This window comes from Ctenopharyngodon idella, chromosome 16 (assembly GCF_019924925.1).
Source record: "Ctenopharyngodon idella isolate HZGC_01 chromosome 16, HZGC01, whole genome shotgun sequence".
NCBI classification, from domain to species: domain Eukaryota; kingdom Metazoa; phylum Chordata; class Actinopteri; order Cypriniformes; family Xenocyprididae; genus Ctenopharyngodon; species Ctenopharyngodon idella.
The window spans coordinates 1,475,644-1,502,579 of record NC_067235.1 but is presented as its reverse complement, the minus strand read 5'-3'; the positions used below and the strand labels follow the sequence as shown (position 1 = coordinate 1,502,579).

At 37.4% G+C, this 26,936-nt stretch overlaps 1 protein-coding gene across 2 annotated transcripts in view; it reads left to right on the top strand.

The window, feature by feature from the left end:
* Positions 1-26,936, top strand: part of ascc3 (activating signal cointegrator 1 complex subunit 3) — a 204,218-nt gene that overhangs the window by 86,861 nt on the left and 90,421 nt on the right. For both annotated transcript variants that reach the window (XM_051865221.1, XM_051865222.1), the window contains exon 11: positions 12,173-12,337. In XM_051865221.1, coding sequence (XP_051721181.1) covers positions 12,173-12,337 — 165 coding nt within the window. The remainder of the gene's footprint in view (positions 1-12,172; positions 12,338-26,936) is intronic.

Sequence of the window (26,936 nt, the reverse complement as noted above, 5' to 3'; positions counted from 1 at the left end):
GTTTTCTTGTACTATTTGTAGGAATTATTGGATTTCCTAAATAATATAGCAAAATTACATAATGATAAAGCAAGGGGAAGTAGGGGAAAAGGGCACAATAAAAACCAAGACAAAACAACCCATGAGGTGACACAACTTTTGAGTGGCACGAATTTACCAATCCGGTTTCAGTATGTCTCTTGAGCTTTGTGCCTAGTGTGATGCTGGTGCTCCAATAACACCTGCGCCTTCCCCAGAGCATTAATACACTTTAACTGCACTCAAAACAACAAAATACCAACAATACTAGCCTCAGAGCGACTCTGCAGGTGGATATATCTCCGGTGCGCTTGCAGAGTAAACAGCTCCGTTGATTATGATGGGAGCACAGGTTCTAGTTCTACAAATTGGGGAGATATAGTTTTGTCATGGCACTCCACTCGTTTGCAGTGTAGACGTGGTATAAACTATTTAGCACCAAAGAACTTCCCACTGAGAGCTTGAAGAGCAGTCTACCCAGACATGAGGAAACATGTATTTGGGTTACACTCATTCTCACACACACTGAGACACCATCGTCACTCAAACACACATAGGAAAAACTTTGTAAAAAATTAAACCCACACAATCATTGAAACATGGGCACAGATTTGGTTGCAGAAATAAATTGAAATTTTCTTTAGTCAAGTTGCTGACTTTTTTTTTTTTTTTTGGGACTGTTTTCAGCTGTTCAGTTTTGATGCCTTAGAGTGTTTTCTTTGTCATGATACACAATTTCATGCTGCTTAAGTAGCTGATGCTGTGGAAACACTGAACACGATTACCAGAAATCCATATAAAATCCTGACAATTCATGGGCAGGTGAGAGGCTGGCCCATTGGAGGTGTAAATAAACGGACACAATATTTTTTTTTTTTTTTTTTTTTTTTTTGCAATTTTCATGCTTTAAGTGCCTATTCTCACCTTTGTCTGCCTGACTTATTTCAGTGGATTTCTGTCCTATTGTGAGCAACGTCAGTGTATATCCTTTAATGCTGTTTTATACTTGTGCTTATTCTTGCCTAATACTGAGTGATTTCTAGCACAAGACTCTGAACAGTGTTCATCATGGCTTTGATCTTTTAGAGTATGCTGCTCCATATCGTCCTTTCATCTCACACTCGGATGGACATTTACGCTGCATAGAATACAAGGACCACACTGAGGCGGTCTGGCAAACTCCTCTGGCAAAGTGTGGCTTGTGTTTTTTGGGTCTGAGGTGTTTTCTGAGACCTGGAGGTGTTTTAACATGCCCTGACATTTGTGCTTATAACATTTTCATGGTTAAAGTCTGGTTACACAGACTCTGCTGCAATAATCTGTGAGCAGCATGCATGTAAAAGTTTGTATTTTTGAGAAAAGGATGTAAAAAACAATATATTTTAAGTCACTGAAATAAGGCCATACGTCACGTTTTGTGTTAGAAAGGCTGTATGCGAGGGAGTGATAATGGCCATGAATATTGATGTGTTTCACACCTGGGAAGACAAAGACCTTCCCCTAATGGGCCTATCAAGGTGAATGTGACTGTGAGAGAAATAGAATAATGTGAGGAGATTAAAAGAATGGATGTTTTCATTGTTTGTGTTTTATTTATAGCTCAACATTATCAAAATATACATAATGAAGGTCTAAGGCACATTATTGGGCACATTGATCTAAAGACAGACTTGAACAGTCACATACCTTTGTGCCATTTCTGGAAACAGATCCTGTTCAACTGTAGAATTAAGTGAAACATTGCAAATAATTTCAAAGGTGTTTGCTTTTTCTTTTGCAGTGCACTGAAGAAAACAGAATACATTTTGAAATGTTCTAAACAAACAGTCCAAACAAGATGGAAAAGATGCATTCATTCATTTGTACATTAACAGCTGAATTGTTGCACTACAGATAGCTGTCACTGAGAATACTTCTTTCTCTGAATAAGTATGAAATGGATGTGTGTAGTTTACATCGGTTTTAAGGTTTCCAAACATAGTTATGAATGGATTGGATGGTTCATTGTGGCCTCCCTTTGTTCCAGCCACTGCTCTTGCATCCAGAAGGTCCTGAAGAATTTGAAGTTTAAGCATTTGGCTTAAACTTTGGGGATTCGTCTCAAGTTGGGTGCAGGGCAGAAACTGCCTGTGGACCAATGATAAGTCCTGTCCTTCCCACACTTGGGGTGTCTGTCTGTTGACCTATCATCCTTATCTGATCATGTTGGACATTTGTTTGTGCTAGTCCACCAAGATCCAATCAATATGTAAAGGCCCGTTCACACCAAGGACGATAACTATAATGATAACAATAAAGATATAGTTCTAAAAATCGTTCTAATTATAAAAGAATAGCAGAGTCCACACCACAGCTATAACAATAACAATATAGAGAAACAATATCATTGGGATCACTTTCAGAATGATTTCTTTCCAGCTATTGAACAATAAAACACTGACAATCAGAATCCATTCTAATTTAAGGGCTCACGCATTTAAAATGGCAGATGACATTGCGGAGAAGTTAATCACCGTGGTCCAGAAAAATGCAACACTTTTCAACAAGTCATTCCTGAGGGGGGTTCTGCCAATCTCATGTTAATCTTGAGTACCTATAGAGTAGTATTGCATCCTTCATATCTCCAAAAAGTCTTTAGTTTTGTCATATTTATAAAAGATAGATACGCTTACCAAATCTTTCCAAAAAAAAGCAGAGCTCCTGGAGGCGTGTCTTCCGTCAGTGCCGTGGGCGGAGCTAAAGAGTCACGAGCGCACGCAGCTTTTGCGTAGAGATCGTTTGCGAGCTGCGACATCATTATAAATAAAAGGGAACAAAAAATGTTCGTGTTGTTTACATTATATGCACTTGCGCACTGATTGCCAACAAAACACAGACATCTGATGGGAGTTTTACTAACCACCCACAATCTGCAAATCCAGCGCCGAACTGGGACTTGTTTACAAAGCATCCATCACCGAATTCCCGGGAACAAACAAACATGCGTGCACAACTCTGTTGCTGCCCCGGAAAAAACAAACTTCATCCACTGTTCCCTTAACACTGGGTTCTTTGGGAAGCTGAAAAAGGTAATCTTTCCTCACAACCAAAAAAACACTCCTTTGTTGACAGGATCTGCGTCTCATTTCGGAGGCTGCGTCCTCCGGAGGTCGCATTTGAAGGCTGCATACGTCGTCAAGGATGTCTTATTTAAAAAAGTAACAGTAATAAAATTTACTGTTATTCATTGTGAGGTGTAAAATACTGTAATTTCTTTCTTACTTTGCAATCTAATGGTTATTTTTCTTAAATGAGACCGATTATGTATGCAGCCTTCGAAGGGTGCAGCCCCTGAATTGGGACACTGTTGAAAAATCTCTCGGCTTCCGTATCCCGAACGAAGCGTGTTGATGGGTATGCTCTTGCTCTTGCTCTTGCTCTGGGTGATGTGTGTGTGTGCACGCTTATCAGGGAGAAGTGCCTATACAAGGAATTCCGCCTTTATGACGTGATAAAGGGCCATACTCGAAAAAAATTGGCGAAACATGTTTACAACCGTTGTATAGTTGGCACAGAAATACTTCGTCATACGTCCAACTCGTGTTTTGAAACTTTGGCCATGTTTAGCATGAGAATGCAACTCTTTAGCAGTGTAAATAAGTCAGAATGCATGAAATAGCATCCCCCCCCCCCCCTAAAAGAAAATGGATATATGGAAAACAGTTGGTCATACACTGAGAATAAATGGTGAGAAGAATAACCGGAGATGAGATCATTATGCCAGGCTAGCAAACAGTGTAACATAAAATCACCTCAGATAGCCAGCGCTAGTTTCAACAACATTGTTACTTCCTTTGAAGTTGCAGTGAAAAAAGACTAGGTTTTCTTTTTATTCCACTACATCAGCTAGAATCACTGTTAGATTAGATCGATTACATTAGCTACATTCACTCGAAACAGCATGCTGATGACTGGTTAAAATGCAATAAGAACAGCAAAAACATGTTCAATGACATGATGTACACACTTAGAATAAACAGACAGTTATCGTTTGTTGGTGTGGACACAAATATTAGCGTTATAGTTATCATTATAGTTATCGTTCTTGGTGTGAACGGGCCTTAACAAACCTTTCTCCACTATTGCAGTCAAAGAGGGTCCCCACCATAAAATGGTATGTGCTGTTTCCTACAAAACAGAGAATATTTGTTTTACGAAATGACTGACTTCATTTAAAACACTTCAAGCTTTCTAAAGACATATCTCTCATGTCTGTGTGGCAAGTATTCTCTGAGTTTCGGTTCATTTTTGTGACACGTTTCAGAAAGAAGTTCACAGAGACTGAGACGGCAGAAAGCACACTCTGTTTTCTTTATTATAAATATAATACCTTGTTATAACTTTTTTTTTCATCAATAATTCGTAAAAATAATAATCAGCAAATAATAATTCTGCACTGACTAAATGACTAAAATGACTAAAAGACTAAATTAGACAGACCCAATGATTGGAACAACAGCAGTGGAACAGATGAGTCTCTCATACCAGTAAAGTTGATGCACACAGCCTGCCATGACTAAGTCATATGTTGTTATTGCACGCCTAGAAGCCATCACAACCAGCAAAACAACCCTCCACTCTCCCCTCTACCACCCACTCCAAGTGATGACAGTTGCCATGGAAACTGTGGGAGGAGGGCAAGTGTTTTAGCAGCGGCAGAAATGGTGTGTTTGTGTGCACAGGTCTGAAGCAGGTGAATATTTGCTGCTTAGCATAACGACAGACCGGCAGCCTGCTCGCAAGAGAGGCATTTTCGCAGGAGGTGCGGTAATTAAGACACGAGGCCTGTCGTCAGGCTAGACTTGGTAACGAGGAGCTGTCTGCCCGCCCGCACAGATTCACAGTAAACATTCTTCCCACAATCCCCAATAAAGCCAGTCACCCTCTCCCATATGCACGCTGTTTCAGAGATATTGGGGCAGCACATCTAAACCACGCTTGTTTATTCCAAGGTTATTATAGCTTTGCTTTTTTCACTATTCTTTACTCATTTTCTTTGGTTTAGTTTTAGGAAAGGTTTTGATATTTCATAGACACATTTTTATTTTGTTTTTGTATAATTCAAATTTTACTTGTCATGTTTCACATGTAGTAATTCATTTTTACTTGTAGTAATTAAAGTTTTTCTTGTAGTACGGTATAATTATAAACTTTGCATGTACAGTGCAATTGAATCATTTACAGAGTAAAGATAAAATAAAATGACCTCAATGCAAGTTGCATGCTGATTGTCACAAAAACAACACAGAACCCAAACCATCTGAAACTAGAGGGTGAGATGGCATATTTTAGTAAAGCTTTTAAGTGGCATTGCATCTTGAATAAAACACCTTAACTTGGCAGTGTAAAGATGTTTAAAGTTTGGAAAAACCTGCTAGATGAGTGTTTAAATTAGTATTAACCATATTTGTGCCACCTGCCATAGACATCTGTCTTCTCAAGTCAGACTGTTGATTACAAAAACTGTTATTTTTGTTTCTTATAATTTTAGTTTAGTTTATTTTTCAAGCACTGCTTATAGTTTTGTTTCATTAATTTATTTTGAATTGATTGGCTTTTAGTTGACGGAAATGTTTTTTAGCCAGTACAGTACCAGTCATTTTAGTTTTAGTGTACAATAAAAAGACTGCTTTGTACCATACGCATTAGTTTAATCTCCATGCCAAAAAGGTTGACAGTGGAAAGATACCATCATAGGAGATTGACATTATCATACACTAGGGGTTTGACGTGCTGCAGAAAACAAAGTCGGCATCTATGAAGTAAAATAAGTAGGGGTCTTTTTTTTACCCTCCTGGCTTTGTATTGTAATTAAAATGAGCACTTTAGCTCTGCTACCTGTTTGCCAGCGCTTCCATTTAGATTAGCGGCGGTCTAATTAACGGCAGACGTGCATTTTCCGTTCCAAAGCCAGTCTCTAATGGCTGGGCAGATTGATTTAAATGCAAACGAGAGAGGATTTAATGAACTGCTTTTACTGAAAGTGTTTAATAGGAATTTCAACACTCACAGACAGGTTGGTAAACAGCTCTCAGACCATTAATTATGCATTGTTGTCTATTTCTTCTTTAAAATGTTGGTTAATGGTGTCAAAATAATCATATTTTGTGTCTTGAATGATTACGCTTGTGAAGATGGCTGACATCGGTGGGAAATCTTCTTGTAGATTTGTATAATTTAGTTGTCACGAAACCATAACTGGCTCATCATGTGGGCGGCACATGTATGGGTAGTCATTAAAGTTTTTGTGTGTTTGGCTAATTCATTTAAAGTCTCACACAAGCACAAGAGAGCTAGATGAATAGTCTTTTTTTTTTCTGTAATGAATGGTTTCCCAACCCTCAGATTACATACACGACCAGACAGTGACACCAGCATCTCCTTCAGAATTGTTGTTCAAATGCCTCCACTTGTCCTAACATCCCACACCATCACAACAATGGGAAAAACTCCAAGGATACCCTCACACAGCAGAATATGATTGTCATTCCTGGAGTATTGTGAATACAGATGTTCATACACCGTGAGCTTATTGAACCAAATTCTGTAACCAAAGTAGCTACCTGAAATTATTACGACCAAATTTTAAGAGTGCTCAATTCACACAACATATATCATCCAGATGCAGTTGACAACAATGTGACAACCTTCATACCTGTGAACTATTATTATACAAACTGTTTGTACAATTTATTTGAGATGTAAATCGGACCTTTCATCACGATACAGTCTGAAATTGATTCTCTATAAGCAATGGCAAGAGTCAAGAAAGTCTTTCAGTCTTCTCTGTTCTCTAAAATGTACACATCTAGTATCCTCATTAGATACATACACAACATTAAAAAATAAATTTTAAAAATACAAATGTTAAGAAGGACAGTCGCAGGTAATCACACGCGCTCAGTCGATCTTTCTCACTCGCTGTCTGTTTAGACTTGTTTAGTGCAAATCTACGGAGCCTCTGTACAAATCACAATGGCACACAGTCTTAAATAAGTGTAAAAAAAAAAAAAAAAAAGCCAGTTGGTAGAAAAAAAAACACATTCTTCACTCTTGTTGTCATTATTAACTTATTTAACAAAAAGAACTTCACGGTTGTGGTGGTTGCTTGCAATCTGTGGTTGGCTTATCAGTATGGCGGTATTACAACATTGCGGTTATCACGACAGCCCTAATTGTGAGTGTGATATTGCTTATATACGACAGTTATATAAACAAGATGTTAATATATTACTCTAAAGACATTTTAGACACTATGGCCTGGTTTCACAGACAGGGCTTAGATTAAGCCATGAATAAGGCCTTAGTTCACATTTAAGTAACTTTTATAAACATGCCTTAGAGAGAGAGAGAGAGAGAGAGAGAGAGAGAGAGAGAGAGAGAAAACAAACAAACAAACATTGTTGTGCATCTTGAGACAAAACAGTGGCACTGATATATTTTAAGATATGTCAGTGTAAGTTGCTTTCAATTAAAACAGCTCAAACATGCATTTTAGTCTGGGACTGGGCTTAAGCCTTGTCTGTGAAACCGGGGGTATATGTCCAGTTATTTTGTCTTTTTGCTCAGAAACTAAAGGCCAAAGCGGGATCAACCCTTGTTTGCTGAGCAGCGCACAGACTGACAACCTGTCTGGAATGCTGTGAACATAGACAAGTGGAGTAATTAACTGGAAATGTTTTAGTGCTGTTATACTAAATATCAGCATCTGTCTGTCAAAAGCTGAAAAGCTGTGTTTTGGACCTAATGGACTAAAAGCAAAAAGAGTTTCCCCTAAATACTTAAATGTGACCTATTGAATGTGTATGTAAAGTTTCAGCTCAAAATACTCCACAGATCATGTATTGTAGCATGTTAAAATTGCCACTTTTTGGGTGTGAGCAAAAATACGCCATCTTTGAGTGTGTCCCTTTAATTGCAAATGAGCTGTTGCTCCCGGACCCCTTTCAAGAAGAGGGCGGAGCTTCATGAGCTCATGCTGCAGCATACAAAACAGGACAATTTCATGTACCAAAAATGTCAGAAAGGGTGTTCATGTGCAATTTTTTAACGATGAAACATTTGTTTATGATAATTCCGATAGCTTCTGAGGGCAGCATCAGTTCTGGATATGAAGTTTGAGCATGAAGTGTTGGTTGGTATTGACCCATCCTTCAGAATCAACCTTTGTGAAAATCCAGCGTCGTTTGTGAAGCAGTTTGGCGTAAAATGATTGGCGCGAACGTACAAGAATTTACCTTCTTCGGAACATTTCCTTCAAAAATGAAATTTAACCACGATGTCCTCAGTGACTCGGATGGCGGGAGTCTATGGAGACTCTTATGTTCATTGGTACATCCCAAAACACAACATCTGTAATGCCTCTTTGGCGCAGATATTGTACAACTCCAGCTGCTACAGAGAGGATACAGAAATGGTGGACTCTGTGCTTCTCACTCAGGGGTGTGTCTATGCTAATAGGGCAGATTGTCACTGGCTGTGGGCGGAGCTTCTACAGTGACATCATTGTAGGGGAGAATCTGAATCAGCTTTTGAAGAGACTGCTTCTGATTTATGGGAATTATATAAAAAAGGAGTGGGTCGATTTTTACTATTATAGGCTTGTTGTGTCCACACACTGCACACACACATTGGTGTTCAAACACCTTATAAAAGTGAATTTTGCAAAATAGGTCCCCTTTAAAAATGCAATACAACCTTTTGAAATTGTACTATTGCTATGTCAATACACAAGAGAAACTTGGTTTTCTTTCTACCTCTCTTATACACAATATTTTATTTCTATCAAGAAGTACAAATACTTTCCTGCCTGAATCAAGGTGTCCCCCAGGGTTCGATTCTTAGTCCTCTCCTCTTCACAATCTATACAGTTGTTTGTATCATTAGTTGTCATGATCTCAGATAGCACTGCTGTGTTACTCAGATACACTGACATCCTTCAATTTTCTTTGTATGCATTATTTAAAATAATCAGCTGTAATCAAACTGTAATTGTAACACTGCTGATAAACAGAGATCACAATTTTAGCACTAAGGGATATTGGCATTTGCATTGATATCAACAGAATTCTGCCCAAACCCTGCAAACCATCAAGAATCTGAGCATCAGATTTGACTTGTTTCTCTTTTTTGAAGCCCACATCAGAGCCATCCCCAAAAAAACTATTTTGGTGCATCTCTACCACATCACACTCTGCCCCAAAGCTCAAAACATTGTTTTGTTCAAAAGATGCAGAATTGAACCTTGCTGTACATTTGACTTAATGCATCCGTACATTCCTGTTCGTTCCACATTCCTCATTAGGGCCCGAGCACCGATGGTGTGAGGACCCTATTGGAATTCCTCCATTTATTATTATTCCAGATTGTTTTCTGTTTGATTTCTGTCAGACTATGCGGTATGGTTGGAAGATCTCTCGGTGTAATGGCATCTGAACTCTGAAAAGCATTTCCACTCCTGGTTGTTGGCTGCCTCTTTTTTTTTTTTTTGTCTCTGTCTCTCTTTTTTTCCGTTCTCTTGTTGTTTAGTTATTTGTAACTTGATGGTTGATTGACTCTACATTCATTGACCTTACTCATTTATACAGTCATTTTTGGATTTGCCCTGTGTCCTGCTGTATGTGCATTGCAATTTAAAAGTCATGCCAATGCGGTTGCCCATTCCAAACACTGACTGTGTGAATGTAACTAAATAGTACTCGTAGCAATATCCCATAGTTCAGACCTCGTATGAAGCCCAGTAAAGCATGTCAGATTGCGGTAGTCTGCTGCATCCTTAACAACCTATCCTTCACCAGCCCACAAGATGGGGTATTGCAGATTGTGTTCAAAACAGTATTTAATGCTGTATTAGATTTGTTCATAGAACCACTCATGAATTTGATGAGTTGTATGAATTAGGGGGCATTATTATACAGGAACATGGGTATATCAGAGGGGAGCGGTAATAACATGTGGTTGCATCTTTTCCTGCAAAATTGCATTATATTCTTGAAATGGTGCTATATTATATGATCGTAATATGGCAGTGTGGAGCAATCTTCATACCTCATAACTCCCACAAGGTGACTATGAAAACTCTACAGAGTTTAACAGGCACAATCAGAGGTTGTAGGTTAAAGGGATTTCTTGGAAGGGATTTCAAAGTCTGGCTATGTGAATGTAGCCTTCCACCTTGTTTACAGCCAGCGTCCGTTGACATGATGCGATGCATAGGCTAGAGGCTCTGGACACGTCAAAGCAAATGTTACAAAAAGATCACCTCAATAATTAGCCTTTCCTCCATCCATTTCTCTGTTGTGGGGAGTAGTGCAAGTATGCCAGGAATAGAATGGGACACTCATCTACAGTGAAATTGTATTCACGTTGCCACATGAATCAAAGACTCTTTTATATACAGCTAATTGGCATTCATCCTAATGTCACCAACCTTTATAAATGTGATTTAGTTCATTTAAACTACTTTTTTGCATGTTCTGCATTTATTTATTTTACTTGGAACTGAAAATGAATTAATTTAGGTAGTTATTTGTAATGCATCATTTAATCCTGTATAGTAAAATAAAATGTTAATGATGAGCATTATTCTACACTTTGACAGTGTTCACTGGCTGTGCCGCTTTGTTGTAAATAAAAATAACTTTAATTTAAGCAAACCTAAATAAAACTTTAATCACAGAGCATGTAAATTATACAACATAACTAGTATAAGTTTTATAATATAACCTTTAAATAGGATAAGAAGGTTGCTATGATAACTTTAGAAAATGATCCATTATTGTTGCAGTATTCTTTGAAAGGCCAGTTTGATACCATTTGATTATGGTTGAATTTATTTATTTGTGCAGATTTGCTATTATTTTAATTACATACAGTTTTATTATTCCATTTACATTGTTCCATTGGCAGGTTTTTTCTTGCTATTATGACTAACAACAAAATGCACGTAGAATGTCAGGTGAAATTACAAAAGCGGGTAGCTGAGCACCACAAAAAAGTAGGTTTAATTTCAAAGGGCAAGAAAACTAGAGAACAAATCAAATGAACTATATATTGGGAGGAGGAAAGGACAACCCAGAGGAGAGCTGGAGCAGAGTGATTACAGTACACACATACTCTGTCCCAGCTTATTGCTTTAGCTTCTTTTGGAACAATTTAAATATTCACTGGTGGGGAAAGACGCTCTAACTGGCCAGACTTCGTCTGAAACATAAGTCAGTCGAGATATATCCACACCATTATTCAACAAGTATCCATTCTCTTCTTCACAATGAGGAGATTGGTGCAGTGGTGAGAATGATTTCCTTTTCTGTTCATTTGTCTAATGTTGGTGGAAGTACCGATGCAGAGATATTTCTATACCTTGGCCTCTCATTTACTTTTTTTAAAAAACAAACCACATGTAATTCTCTTGGGAGATATAAAGGACATTTTTCTTAAGAGTTAGTTGCTCACAGACCCAGTTTGCAGCAGTCATTTGTAAAGGTATTGTTAATGCAAAACAAAAAGTCCTCCAAGAGAGAGGGGAAATAGATACCAGTGTACAAAACAAATATTATTATTAGATGAATGTTAGTCACATAGGAAATGTTTGAAAATGGTAGAAATCTCATAGCATCCTCGCACAATGATGCATATGCTAGTGGCATCTCATTCACTGGGCCTGCACAACTTTTAATAGTGACTAGTCATCCATAAAATGAATTGTTTGTAATTATAGAACAATTGTAACTGAACTCATATGATCACACTTTAGATTAGGGTCCAGTTCTCACTATTAACTAAGACTTTTGCCTCAACAAACTCCTAATTACTGCTTATTAATAGTTAGTAAGGTAGTTGTTAAGTTTAGGTATTGGGTAGGATTAAGGGATGTAGCATATGGCCATGCAGAATAAGACATTAATATGTGCTTTATAAGTACTAATAAAAAGCCAATATCTCAGTAATATGCATGATAACAAGCAACTAGTTAATAGAATTAGTTGAAGAGAATTGGACCCTAAACTAAAGTGTTACCAAAAATCTTTAGTTTTTAATAAGCTCCTAAATGTTTCAACTTACAAGCACATGTTCTCAAGTGTCGAGCCCTGCTAATGAGTGTATTGTGTCGTAGATGTTGGTGACGACTCCAGAGAAGTGGGATGTGGTGACCAGGAAGAGTGTGGGGGACGTGGCTCTGTCTCAGATCGTCCGACTGCTCATCCTGGATGAAGTTCATCTTCTTCATGAGGACAGAGGGCCCGTGCTGGAGAGCCTGGTGGCCCGGACGCTGCGTCAGGTAAGATGTGTAGCACTCCCCGCGGGGTGATTTGAGGAAACAATAATTACAAGTAAATTATTTGAATATTTGCATCTATTAATTTTGTTGATGTGATGCAATACATTCTTAGAAGAAAAGGTTCTGTATAGAACCTTGAAGGCTTATTTTAGACACTTTTTAGGGGTTCCCATCATGGATCATTTTATTAATTATTTTCTTTAATTCATTTTGTTTTAATTCACTTTTAATTTTAATTTCATTTTATGAATTAGGCAGCTTGTAAACCTACTTTATAACTAGAAAAACCTGAAATAACCCATTAAACATAAAGTATTATGCAATCATTTAAGACATTTCTCCTTGTATAGAACTTTTTTGGCATAAAGAGTTCTTTACAATTGAGTCAAGAACCCTAGAGTTCTATATAGAACTCCATTGAACCGTTTTTTTTTGTTCAGTGTACCGTTCAAAAGTTTCGGGTCACTAACACTGTTGTTTTTTTCAATACTTTTATTCAAAAAGGCTGCATTAAACACTACAGTAATGTCTCATTTGTAAACATTAGTTAATGCATTAGTTAAACTAACTATGATCCATATATTTGCGCAACCTTTATTCACCTTTGTAAATGCTAGCAAATAAAGATAACATTTTTCATGTTAGTTCACAATGCATTAACTAATGTTAAAAGGTTAGTTCACCCAAAAATGAAGATACTGTCATTAATTCCTCACCCTCATGTCATTCCACACCCGTAAGACCTTCATCTTCAGAACACAAATTAAGACATTTTGATGAAATCCGAGAGGTTTTTTTATCCTTCATTGAAAGCAACGAAATTGCCACATTCAATGTCCAGAAAGGTACTAAAGACATTGTTAAAACAGTCGACGTGACTGCAGTGGTTCAACCTTAATGTTATGAAGAGACGAGAATACTTTTTGTGCGCAAAAACAAAACAAAAATAACGACTTTATTCAACAGTTTTTCCTCTTATGTCTCAGTCTGTTACCTAGTTGGCACAGTGCTGCGTTTCCGTGTTTACGTCCGAACACTAACGCATTATTGGTCAGCTCCTGCATCAGCATCACAGGCATGCATCATGCTGCTCACGTGATCAGCGTTGGCCAATACTGAGCCGGCGATCTGACGTAAACACAGAAGCCTTCTCTATGCTTACTGCGTCACCTGCGTAAGGCTAATGACAGAGAAGAGATTGTTGAGTAAAGCCGTTATTTTTGTTTTGTTTTTGCGCACAAAAAGTATTCTCGTCTCTTCATAACATTAAGATTGAACCACTGCAGTCACATGACTGTTTTAAAAATGTCTTTAGTACCTTTCTGGACCTTGAAAGTGCTAAATTTTGTTGCTTTCAATGGAGGATAAAAAAACGTATTGGATTGGATCAAAAATATCTTAATTTGTGTTCTGAAGATGAACGAAGGTCTTACGGGTGTGGAACGACATGAAGGTGAGTAAATTAATGATAGAAATTTCATTTTTAGGTGAACTAACCCTTTAACTGATACAACATAGATGGAAACAACAGTTACAACAGATACAAAATGCTGTAGTTTTATTCATTCTTATTTCATCTCAACTATTGTAGTTAAATAATGTTAACAAATGTGTTACTGTAAAGACTTTTAGTTTGTTACAATAAATCTTTGTTCCAAATAAATAAATCAGTTTCCACAATAATATTGTACAGCACAACTGTTTTCAACATTGATAATAATCATAAATGTTTCTTGATCATCAAATCATCATATCAGAATGATTTCTGAAGGATCATGTGACACTGAAGACTGGAGTAATGATGCTGAAAATTCAGCTTTGATCACAGGAATAAATTACATTTTACAGTATATCAAAAACAGTTATTTAAAATGATATTAATATTTTACATTACAGATTTGACTATTTTGATCAAATAAATGCAGCCTTGGTGAGCAGAAGAGACTTCTTTCAAAAACATTTAAAAACTTTTACTGACCCCAGACTTTTGAATGATAATGTATATTCATAATAGTCAATTTTTAGCAATAGCAGGAAAAATGAACTGGATTTGTAACTGTCCAAGGGCAATCCATTTCATTTTCCCCACTTGAAAGGTTGTGCAAGTCACTCATGATAATGACATTACGAACACTCACATGAAGAATATTTGAACCATTTTTTTTTTTTTTTCCAAGTGAAAAATTAATACTGATTCTATCCTGCTGGAGTTTGACTAAGAGGCAGGCCTACAATTAAAATAAGTCAGACAGATTCTTATATTTACGTCTTTGTATAAATATTCCATTTTAGGTGGCTTATTATAGTAAGCCAGAGCAGTCAGTGTTGCTCTTTGTTTCTTGTCAGTATTGTAGTTAATTGATATTCCCTAATTCATTTGTATGTAAATTAAATGTAAAGGTCTGTGGTGAATGAAATGTGACAATTCCATGTGCTTCCTCTTTTAATATCTCAATATTGGTTATTATAGCAGCATGAAGTTAATTGTGGACTTTAATAGCTCCAGAAGTGGATGTGTTGTGCATGCACAAGGGGCAAATAAAAAATTTTTCTCTGCAAAAGGTGACATTTTGTCAAATCTGGCCCTCAAGCGAGTTTAACTACATTAAAAACTCATGGCGGGCAAAAAAGAAACTTTTTTTTTTTTTTCCCACAACAGGACAGTAAGAGAATAGTATTATTTTATTTTCCGGTAGTGATTTATAATTATTTACCTGATATAATATCAGATAATACCCCAGTAGTTTGTTGGTTCACTCATTCCTAGGTAATTTCCTCCTCCAGTGGATGCATGAGAGAGTGTGTGTGTGATTGATAGGACCCTGCTGATGATGATTGACAGCCGCCCTTACTAGAATCACTCTGGCCATTTGGGATATTAGTGTGATTATGCAAATCCTGACAGCCGGAGAGACGACAGCCCACATTACGTGGCGTCCCATATCCATGTCCCATTCTGACGAGCCGCAGTCAGGTGTCAATCACATGCGGGAATTTACGGAAATAAGCTCAAGCAAAGCTCACGTCTACTCTGAGACAAACTACACAGCTAAACTACCACGGCAATATTGCCCTTCAAGACACTTTCACAAGGCAGAGCCTTAGAAAATACAGCTTTCTCTTTTACAACACACATTTCTTCGTTAGCCGAGTTTTTCTTTGAGGCCTGGAGCTGAGAGAGGCTTTCAGTAGCACTGAGTGGCGAGTAAGTGAAAGGAAATTACTTCAAATGAGACTGCTGTTTACTGTGTCCATGCTCTATTCGTTTGAAGTGCTAACTGATACCAGTTCAGGGAGGCTATGTGTGCTCTTCTCAAAGCCAAACGGAGCTTATTATCGTTCGAGATCATACGTGCACTAGATTTTCAATGTCAGATTTAGTTTCTTTGGCTATGCAGAATGCAATCTTTGCACTTAATTTCAATTTTAAAAGCTAAAAGATAACAAGCTGTTACTTTGGCGAATGTCATGATGACACATCAGGCAGCAGTTAGCTGTAGAGAATTATAATATTCAGTGCTTTTGGCGCCCACGCTTCTGCTGCATTAAAGATTTTCTACTTTCAGGTGCTTCTGTACAAATGAACTAAAATGGAAGAAATTTTAGTTTCTTGCTTAACTAGACGTTCACTTACAACCCCTTATTTGGATGTGTTTGTTACTACACACATTCCTGGCCAGACTAACTTATTCCATACATAATACTGTGCAAAAGTCCTTGAGTCTTTTCTTCAAGCGTCCTGGAGATGCTGCCGCAGTTCTTCTGGATTTAGTATTAATATTATTATTATAATATTATTAATTTGTCAGCAGGTATATTAGACTGCTGTCACTTTAAGACCTTATGCACACGGATCCATTATACTGTTACACATGCATTTTCTTTCTCAACTGTTTATGTTCACTTAAAACATAACTGACTGTGTTTACATGAATACTCACCAAGACCGGCATTTTGACATTATTCTGTGTGTATTTGACTGTTTAAGAGCAATAAGCAGCTAAAAATAACTCAATTTATTACTGAGAGGCGGCTTTATGTGTGCGCACATTGGGTGTGAGAACAAAATCTGTGTGAATGAGTAAAATGATGTACGATACACGCAGTCCCACGCTGAAATTCAAGCCCTGTAACATCAACAATATTCATCCGGAGCAAATTAAACGAGTGAGTGAGGGGAGGAGGGTTTGTGTGTCTCAGAGAGATGAGAGAGAGAGAAAGAGCACCTGGTATCGTGTGTCTATTCTGTGCAAAATGTATATTGGAAGCATTTCAGATATTTCGGTATATTTGACAACACTACATCACACTTAGTTTAGTATTTAGATGCATTGTTTAAAAGACTACAACTGAAAAAAAGTATATATTATATATAAAATTCAACCCACCAAAGTGGCTAGTAGGAGTGACAGTGTTACACGCCACTGCTGAAATACACGTGCATTTGGCTGGTTGGTGGGTGTTAATGTATACACCAATCAGACATAACATCATGACCACCTTCCTAATATTGTGTTGGTCCCCCTTTTGCTGCCAAAACAGCCCTGACCCGTCGAGCCATGGACTCCTCTAGACCCCTGAAGGTGTGCTGTGGTATCTGACACCAAGATGTTAGCAGCAGATCCTTTAAGTCCTGTAAGTTGCGAGGTGGAGCCTCCATGGATCGGACTTGTTTGTTCAGCACATCCCATAGATGCTCAATTGGATTGAGATCTGGGAAATTTAGAGGCCAAATCAAGAGGCCACAGCCACCAGGGAATACCGTTTCCATGAAAGGGTGTACATGGTCTGCAGCAATGCTTAGGTAGGTGGTACGTGTCAAAGTAACATCCACGTGGATGGCAGGACCCAAGGTTTCCCAGCAGAACATTGCCCAAAGCATCACACTGCCTCCGCCGGCTTGCCTTCTTCCTATAGTGCATCCTGGTGCCATGTGTTCCCCAGGTAAGAGACGCACACGCACCCGGCCATCCATGTGATGTAAAAGAAAATGTGATTCATCAGACTAGGCCACCTTCTTCCATTGCTCCGTGGTCCAGTTCTGATGCTCACGTGCCGACTCTTGGTGCTTTCGGTGGTGGACAGGGGTCAGCATGGGCACCCTGACTGGTCTGCGGCTATGCCACCTTTCTATCAGAACCAGCATTAACTTCTTGAGCAATCTGAGCTACAGTAGCTCGTCTGTTGGATTGGACCACACGGGCCAGCCTTCGCTCCCCACGTGCATCAATGAGTCTTGGCCGCCCATGACCCTGCCACCGGTTCACCACTGTTCCTTCCTTGGAGCACTTTTGATAGATACTGACCACTGCAGACCGGGAACACCCCACAAGAGCTGCAGTTTTGGAGATGCTCTGACCCAGTCGTCTAGCCATCACAGTTTGGTCCTTGTCAAACTCGCTCAAATCCTTACGCTTGCCCATTTTTCCTGCTTCTAACACATCAACTTTGAGGACAAAATGTTCACTTGCTGCCTAATATATCCACCCACTAACAGGTGTCGTGATGAAGAGATCGTCAGTGTTATTCACTTCACTTGTCACTGCTCATAATGTTATGCCTGATCAGTGTATATACCCACCCATAGATTATTTCAGTCAGTTCCAGAAACAAGGGTAGTCAATGTGCAGATCCTGTTGATGACAAAATTTAACGAATGGAAAACGGAAGCATACTTACAGCTCAAGAAGTTTTTCGCAGCACTGCTTTAAACCTGTGCACTCCTGGAGGTTGCATAAAGCCAGTCTGATTGGAACTGGTGATTTCCTCCAGCTCTTACTGTTTGTATGTGTTTCATGTTTTAAGCATCAGAGCATCAGGCGGTCAGTGGCCTGTCGGTGTGACGTCTAAAAACCTAACAATCAATACAAACAATCAGCTTGATTCCTGCTATTGAAGATGACTGGTGTTTTTTGTCAACTATTCTGTCGCATTATGTCACTGTGAAGGTAATAAAGATGTTTCTGCTGTAGTTAGAGACTTACATCAACTACAGCATAAGAAATCAATCTGACATGAAATTCAGCAAAGTGTCAAGCAGATTAGCTGTCATTTAGATCAGTGTTTCCCAACCCTGTTTGTGGAGGCACACCAACAACTCCTCCTAATCAAACTCACCTGATTCAACTCAGCTCATAAGTAAAGACTCCAAGACCTGAAATGGGAAAGATAAGGGGGATATCCAAAATGTGTACTGTTGATGTGCCTCCAGGAGCAGGGTTTAGACACTTAAGGCAAAGTCACACACACTGCACCAACAGACACCGACCTACAGCGACAATCACCCGATTATAGTACGTCATTTCTTAGATATTCCAAGGCCAGTCAAGTGGTGATTCAACATGTTCAATCGGTGAAAACAAGGATTGACCAATGGGAACAGATGGTGACAGTGGTAACACATTGATCCATCAGAGCCATACGAATGTGTCTGTTGCTGTTGGTCAGTGTCTGTCAGTGCAGTGTGAATTGGCCTTTAAATACACCTGAGCGAACAAACAGGAAAAAGTGATCACTCTAAAAAAAAAAAAAAATGTTAAGAAATTAGAGAACAAGCCCTGATTTTAGCACACCTGATGTCCTCTGTCAGCACTCATCGCCCTAAATGATCACCCATCTTTTCTGTTGCCTGAGTTCCTGCCTCTGAAGTCTGGATTTTATGAAACCCAATGGTCTTGACCCATTTTCCTCAAGGTCACTGCATCAATCATTGCAGTATTTTCAGTATTCAGGCACTCTGTTATGTCCATGGCTTAGAAAACAGCAACTGTCCTTCTCTTACATGAAGCTGGTGATATAGCTGACCCTAACTACTTTAGGCCTTTTCACACATTATCTATATAGAAAGTGAAGGAGAAACATGTTCAACTGATGACTGTTCGTGATGTCCAGAGATTATCCATGGTAACTAAGTATTTTCTTTGACAAAGTTACCTATAAATATAACATGTGTTATATTAACCTTCATCAGACACCAATGGTGTTCCCCTGGGCTCAGTCCTAAGAGGCCACCTACAAACTGCAAAGTTTTGAGTGACCATAGCAACATTTTAGTTAAGAACAAACATGGATACCAACAGTTTAACCTAGCTGTCAAAAATAATGTGTTAATTTCTGCAATTAGTATGTTGTTTAACATGTTGAAAATATTTTTAATTAAAACAGCATCTGTTTTTACCTTCCTGAATTAGCTATACTAATAAATAGTTGTGATACTGACATTCTATCAAGAGGATTGCTCCTCACTTAAAAAAATATTGATACCAAAAGTTGTAAGTAATAATTGTCTTGTTTATTGTGAAAATGAATGCACAAAATGAAATAAAAAATAAACTGACCGCTCTCATTCAAACAGAGAGAGCTGATATTGAGAGGGACAGAAACATCACTCTATTACTAAACTATATAGAACACACTATATTAATATCTAAATGTGACTTTTATTATAATGGATTTGTGTGAACATTATTTTAAGTTTGCTTAAATTAAAAGTTGTTATAATATTATTTACGTCTATTAAATGTTAAAAATGATGTCTTTCAGTTACACTGTAATGGTGGATGAGTATAATTACTCATTTTATCCCCAGAAATTGAGGGATGATTTAAGATATACCTTCCTTGTTGTTTCTACATTAGTTTGAAGATTCAATTTGAAAATATGTGAAACAATACAAAAAACGAAACATATTATACATTTTAATGTTAGGTGTGATTAATCCTGATTAATTACAGGAAAAAAAAGGGATTATTTATTTTTTATCAGTTGATGGCACTAATATTAACAAATTACATAGAGTAATAGTTATATAATATAAATACAATAATTTATATGCAGACAACACAGCCATATATATGATTGGCCTCAGGTTTGATGCAATAAAGCATGAAACATTCAATATGTTATTTTTGACCTTAGTTTTGTTTGAATAGTTCTAAAACAAAGGGTTTGAAATATTAATTATGTACAATAACTGTTCAAACAAAACCTTTTAGACATGTAGACATTTATCCTTTTCTTAATAGCCAAACTGATCCTGTACAAAAATTGAAACAGTGAGGTGGACAATAGTGTCTTTTGTTTACAGAAAAAGTAGTAATGGCACAAAATCAAAGAATTTGTCCCCACAACACAGCAGAAATGTTTTCCCGTGTCTCTTATTTTAATTAGGGTCTGTGCGCAGTAGTAGAGCCAAAAGTCAACACAATTTGAAGGTATTCCTGTCTTTAGGAGACTTTGAATTATTGATCTCTGCACAGTAAGCAAGATCGCGGCCTGTGGAAGTAGCAAAATGAGGGGCATCATTAATAAAAGATGGTGGAGGAGACGGGAAACAGTGTTACTTGGCTTTTTTTCGTCAGGAGGAAAAACAAAAACAAGGTTGATATATTATGGCTGTTGAATCTTTTAGCATCTATACTGTAATTCATGTTTTTGCCATTTTTGTTCAGACATTGTCAAATGCTAAGCTTTTTTACATCAAAAAGTTGTGTAAGATTGTGTTGCTTATTTTAGCTGGACTGTCAGCCTCAAAGTGCAGTCTAAAGATAGCACACTCGCACACCCTTGGGAACCAGAATTGATTATGGGATGGTTAAATTATGATTTTCATATCTCTTCTCACAGGCAAGTACGGCCATATTTAAGCTGAGTTAAATGTGAAGGGTCCTATCCAAGATCTCTTCATTGACTATATTTAAGGATGAGGATTGTTGTATTAGATTGCATAATATATAAGCTCTATAAGAGAGAGTGTGTCAAGGTGAGCTGGTTGCAGCGCACACATACTGTAGACCTGTGGTTCTCAAATGGTTTTCCTTTAGGACACAGATTGTTTATAGACCTAAGTGTTCAAAAATGAACAAAAATGCCCTTCAAATCAATCATTGAAATGGCAGCTTAGGCCCAGCAATATGCAATTTATTGAGTCTTTGGTTTTTTTTTTTAAAATGTATTTGAAATGTAGATGGTTTGATGCTTTAGGCAGCCAGTTTTTTTCAACCATAACATCACAAAAAACTCTATTACACATACTATAGTACAGTAAAATCAACATGTTCAGAATTCAGAAAGAGACGGAAAATGAATAACGCATTCTACGGAGCCCCTAAAGGGACATGGATAAGCTTGCTGTGGTAGTCTTTTACATTGCAGTACATCATATTTCACTTATCACATGAAGAAAGTAAGGAGAGATGACTGACAGGATGATGCCGGAGGATTTGGTGCTCAACAGATCCTGAGCGTCATTGACAAGTATCTTGTAAAATGTGTGGTCAGTATCGCCGCTCTGTATTTAAAGAGTACGCATGATCGCGAAATGGAAAGTGAAAGTTAAAAGCGAGCTATACAAAATAAATACCCAACTATATAATTGCAAGAGAATGCAAAAGCATCGAAATATATATATTTTTTCCATCACCATGTTCCTTTAGGGGCTCCGTAGCAGAGTCCTGCACGCGGGCGGGTACCCGACAGGTGAACCACTAATATTTGATGTAACGGGTGGTCACTTGCGGTGCGGGCACACGTCGGGCAGACTGCGGGTCCAATAGCCAAGATTATTTCAACTCAATTCGGTACCCACTGATAGGCAGCTGCTTTCAAACGCTCCTGAGCTTATTTGTGTTTACACTCTGTAGTCTGAAGACCATCAAAGCTTTCTAATTACAGCACAATTGAGTATTTCAGCCAGTTGTGCTGCATCTAAAGTGATTGACAGCTTCAGTCATTATAAGGGGAGCGCCCTTTGCTCGTTTTTTATATAATCTATTCACAATTTGAAGAAAAGTTTTATTTTTCATGGTGCTAAGAGGACCAACGGCCACATATACACTGCAGAGATACAAAATGCTGAGTGAATCCTCTAAAATATCCCTGATTTTATAAAGGCCCACATATAGCTAATCATTGAATTATGGAGACTCAAGCGTCTGTATAGACTATGGTGTGATTTATGCATATTTGTTCAAAATAGCCTGTATGGGCAGATTGTTGTATGATGTAGACAAAAGTTTTGTATTGTTTACATGACGGATGCACGTTCTCATTTTTTCTGTTTATTATTTCCTGCATGTCTATTTTTCTTAAACGCATCAACTCAGAATGCTGGTTTGAATGCTTGAGTTACATGAGAAAATAAATCATTTTTGTCTACCTGATGTAGTAAATTTAATGCGGGTGCAGTTCGGGCCGTGGTCTTTGTCAAACAGGTTGGTGTGGTGTGGTTCTCCAAGTGCGGGTTTGCAGGACTTCTTTGTAGAATGTGTCATTTCCTTTCGGCTTCGGGCACGTCCCTGTTGATTACCACAAAAAATACAAGCAGAAATAGAGGTTACGGTGAGGCACTTACAGTGGAAGCAAATTGGGCCAATTTTTGGAGGAATTAAAAAAAAAGAAATATGAAGCTTATAATTTCATAAAAACACAACGCTATTTCTGATAATAAATTCAATACCTGTTATTTGAGTTTTTGTCATTTCATTGGTCATTTTAGAGTTTTAGCTGTTATACTGTCATGTCAAGAAAGTTGTAAAATTACATATTTACACAGAACTTTACACAGGAAAAGCAAGTAAACTGTTTTTCTTTTTTTTTCTTTTTGGTTGTTGTTTTGTTTTTTATTACACTAAAATCTTGTTTTATTGTTTATGTATTCACATAAATGAAGTAAGTTCCTCACTGTAACCCAGAATTTTAAAAGACAATTTTTTTTTTTTTTTTTTTTTTTAAGATCTTCAATAAAAATTTAAGGGGTGATATAATGCCACTTTTACAAGATGTAAAATAAGTCTCTGATGTCCCCTGAGTGTGTATGTGAAGTTTCAGCTCAAAATACCCCACAGATAAATTTTTATAGCGTGATAAATTTGTCACTTTTTGAGGGTGAGCAAAAACGCTCAGTTTTTGTGTGTGTCCCTTTAAATGCAAATGGGCTGCTGCTTTCAAGAAGAGGGCGGAGTTTCAAGAGCTCGTGTTAGCAACGGTGATTACCTCTCGCAGACTCACTGAAAATGTTAGAAACTGTTCAGCCTTTTATGTTCAAAATGGAGTCAGACAATGATGGAGAGACTTAAAAAGTGACAACATGTAGAATGAAACAGGACGTTTCTGAATGGTTGGTTGATGAATTTATGTAGCTGATGTGGAGTTAACTATGTTAGTCATTGATTAGCATATTCTGTTATGATAATCTATAAATCGCTCCTGTGGGAACTGTTGTAAGATCCTACAGAGCCAGAAAATATATGCTGCATGAAGATAGAAAAGGAATAGTTTAGTTTAATTATGGTTATAACTTATGTTGCTTTTATGACATGCTATTGCATTTGTGTTACGTACTGTATTGCAAAAACATGGCCTCACCCCCTTTGTTGTGTGTTCTCGGGGTTTATGTAAATTTTAGGGTTAGTGATGTCACCAACCCAGGAAGAAGCTCGTTGTAGTCCCTACCAGCTGTTTGTTGTAGTCCTTAAAAAGTGATTTCTGTAAAAGAGAATTTCTCCTTGTGTATTGAGCTTTGAGCATCGTAACTTTGCAGATGTTGTTTATGCTCAAACAGCAATATTACACAAGTTAAAAAAGCACGAGCACAGGCTCTGGCTCCAGAACGCGAACGTGCGTCACTCTTTTACTTTCGTTTTCAACCGAACATATTTCTCTTTAGAGAAAACCAATCAAGGAAAGCATGTGCCTAGAGCACCTCCTAGTGGTCATTATATAAAACACAAAGGAAAACCCTACATGAGATATTGCTTTATAACTTAACAGCTTTAACTAAAAATATACACAAGCTTAACTAACAGAAATGATATAATTATATATTATATATAATTATATGTCCAACAATGATGTAGGTAAACGCTGGCAAAAATATTTGAAGGGAGTAAAGCCTGTGTTTAAAGGCTGTTAAGGAAATGTAATTTGTCCAAATAAGAACTTTAATTTTAAATAAATGTTAATTTATAAGCAGCCTTTTTTATTCATTTGTGCAGTGGCTCAGGAGATGAGTCTTTGAGTCTGTAAAAAAAAAGTCAACAAACTTAAAATATAAACCCAAAGATTTTTTGAGGTAATCTTGTTAAAACAGATTTTATAAAATTGGTATTGTTCAGGAATTGGTATCGAAGTCAAGGTATCGGTATCGGTATTGATATCGAAAATTTTTGAACGATACCCAGCCCTAAACAAACCACCCCTTTAAGTTAATGTTTTTTTTTTTTCTTTTTTCTTTTTTCTTTTGTGATAATCAACAGGGCTCTTCAAGTAAGCCATTTGAAAAGTGTAAACCCTTTACCAGTGGCGCAGAATTTACACACTTTTAACCTCATCATAAAAATACATGGGAAATAACAGCTATCATTTATTTTGCTATTCTAACTAACTGTGCACTATTATATGGTTAGTATGGTAAGCGTTTTATGTCCATTTAGTATTTTTGTTTTCAATTTGCTGTCAGAAAAACCTGCCACACATTTTTGGGTCACAGCCCACCAGTTGAGAACCAGTAGGTGCGTTTACATGGAGCATTGTAATCGGTTTAAAAGTCCAATCCGAATGAAAATGCTCCATATAAACACCTCAATCAGAATAAAAATGCCCAAACCAAATGAAATTGTAATCGGTTTGAGAGGGGTGGGATAAACCTTTCTATAAACCGAACAAAATAAAAAGTCTGCCATGTAAATGCCTTAAACCGATTACTTTGCATCTACGTCACCACGTCAAGAGGTCAGGGGTCGTCAGAATGCACAATGGCGGCGGCAAAATCAAACTGGAGTAAAACTGAAACACCACATTTATTAAATACACTGAAGGAACTCAGTGTATCTTTGCTACAGACCTTCATCCACACGCTTCTGCTTTACGGAGGAGGGAGGGGTAGTATTGAGATGCTCCTTAGAGATGCACAGCCACCAAAAAGGTCAGCTTCCTGCGCCCGTTTTTTCCTCAGACCTTCCAGCAGTAATATGCTACAAATCCACACTGTTGCTTGATTGAGAGCAACACTTTACATAAAAATAGCGTGTATAAGAATAATGGAACTCCATGTTGACAGAAATACAAGGCGGCAAACAGGACCTAAGCTAATGTGCGCATGTCACAAAGTCATTCAGATTGAAAGCGCCGGCACATGTAAACACAATATCGGACTAGATAACGTCTCGTGTAAACAGTCCACCGAATCTTTCAATCAGAATGATTTTAATCAGAATGACAAAAAAGTGTACATGTAAACATGGCTACTGATATAGAAAATACATGGAAGAGAATATTATTTAGAAACTTTTTGACCCAAATTTAGCCATCATGTTTTCGAATGTCCGTGAAGACTTTCAGAATCAATGATGGTAGCTCCGGCTCTCAGTTGTCATGCATCTGTACACAATGTGTATATGCTGTTACTTTACTCTCCTCAATCACGGTCTTCTTCTGCGAGGGCAGTGAGACAGATCTCCTCAGCACATCATTACTGTTTCCTCACAGACATAAAAGTGCACTCTGCCATTTTGTTTATTAAAAGAAAGAGCTGGTCTTTTAAAGTGGGCCCACTGTAAAAGTGTCACATAGTCCTCAAAGGACAAACACTGAGATGATGGAGTTCTGAGAGCTTTTACTTCATAACCTCTTGAAATAGTGCGTTTTTCTGCACATTTGGCAGGAAATTTCATCATTCAAAAATCATTTCTTTACATGAGTACATGGAACTCTCTCTATATCTGTCTGCCTATATTTCCATATATCTGTCTGTCTGTCCATCCATCTATTCATCCATCCATCCATCCATCCATCCATCCATCCATCCAGTTTGCATACAGTCTCTTCACTGCCTCTCTAATGGGTTAAAGGAATCGTTCACCCAAAAAAATTTAATTTCTGTCATTTACTCCCCCTCATGTCAAAATCAGCATATTAATTTGTGAAGGATCATGTCCCTAGTAAAGGTAATATATTTAAAATGCATTTAAATCACTTCAAATCTATTAACATATTTACTGACATAACACTTTAGACTTACTGATATAAAAATTATAATTAAACTTTATTTGGAGTACTACTTGATCACAATGCACATTTCTTAATATTAAGCCTAAAATGTGTTTTAAGTTCACTATTGATGAGGATTGTATGAACTTTGAATAATATCGGTCTTTAAATGGAAGATATTTAAAGTGTTCCTAAAGTATACTTGCAATAGTTCCACTTTAGCACAATCAAATATACTTGAGTATATCTTTAGATGGACCTCAGCACTTCCACACAATTAAAGTGCATTAAGTACAAAATCAGTTGTTCCACTTTAGCAGACTTTAAGTATACCAGTTTAATATATCAAAAGTACAATTGTAGGGTATTTATATGAAGTACATAATATGTAAATGTATTTGTAGTATACTTAGCATGAAATACATGTATTTCAAATACATTTTAGTATATTTATTTTTCACTAGGGGTGACGTTGAAGACTGGAATAATGATGCTGAAAATTCAGGCAATGTGGCGTTTATATAAAATAGAAATATTTTCTAACAATATAACTCTTGCTGAATAAAAGTAATAATTTCTTCAAACAAAAAAAAAAAAAAGAAAAGAAAAGAAA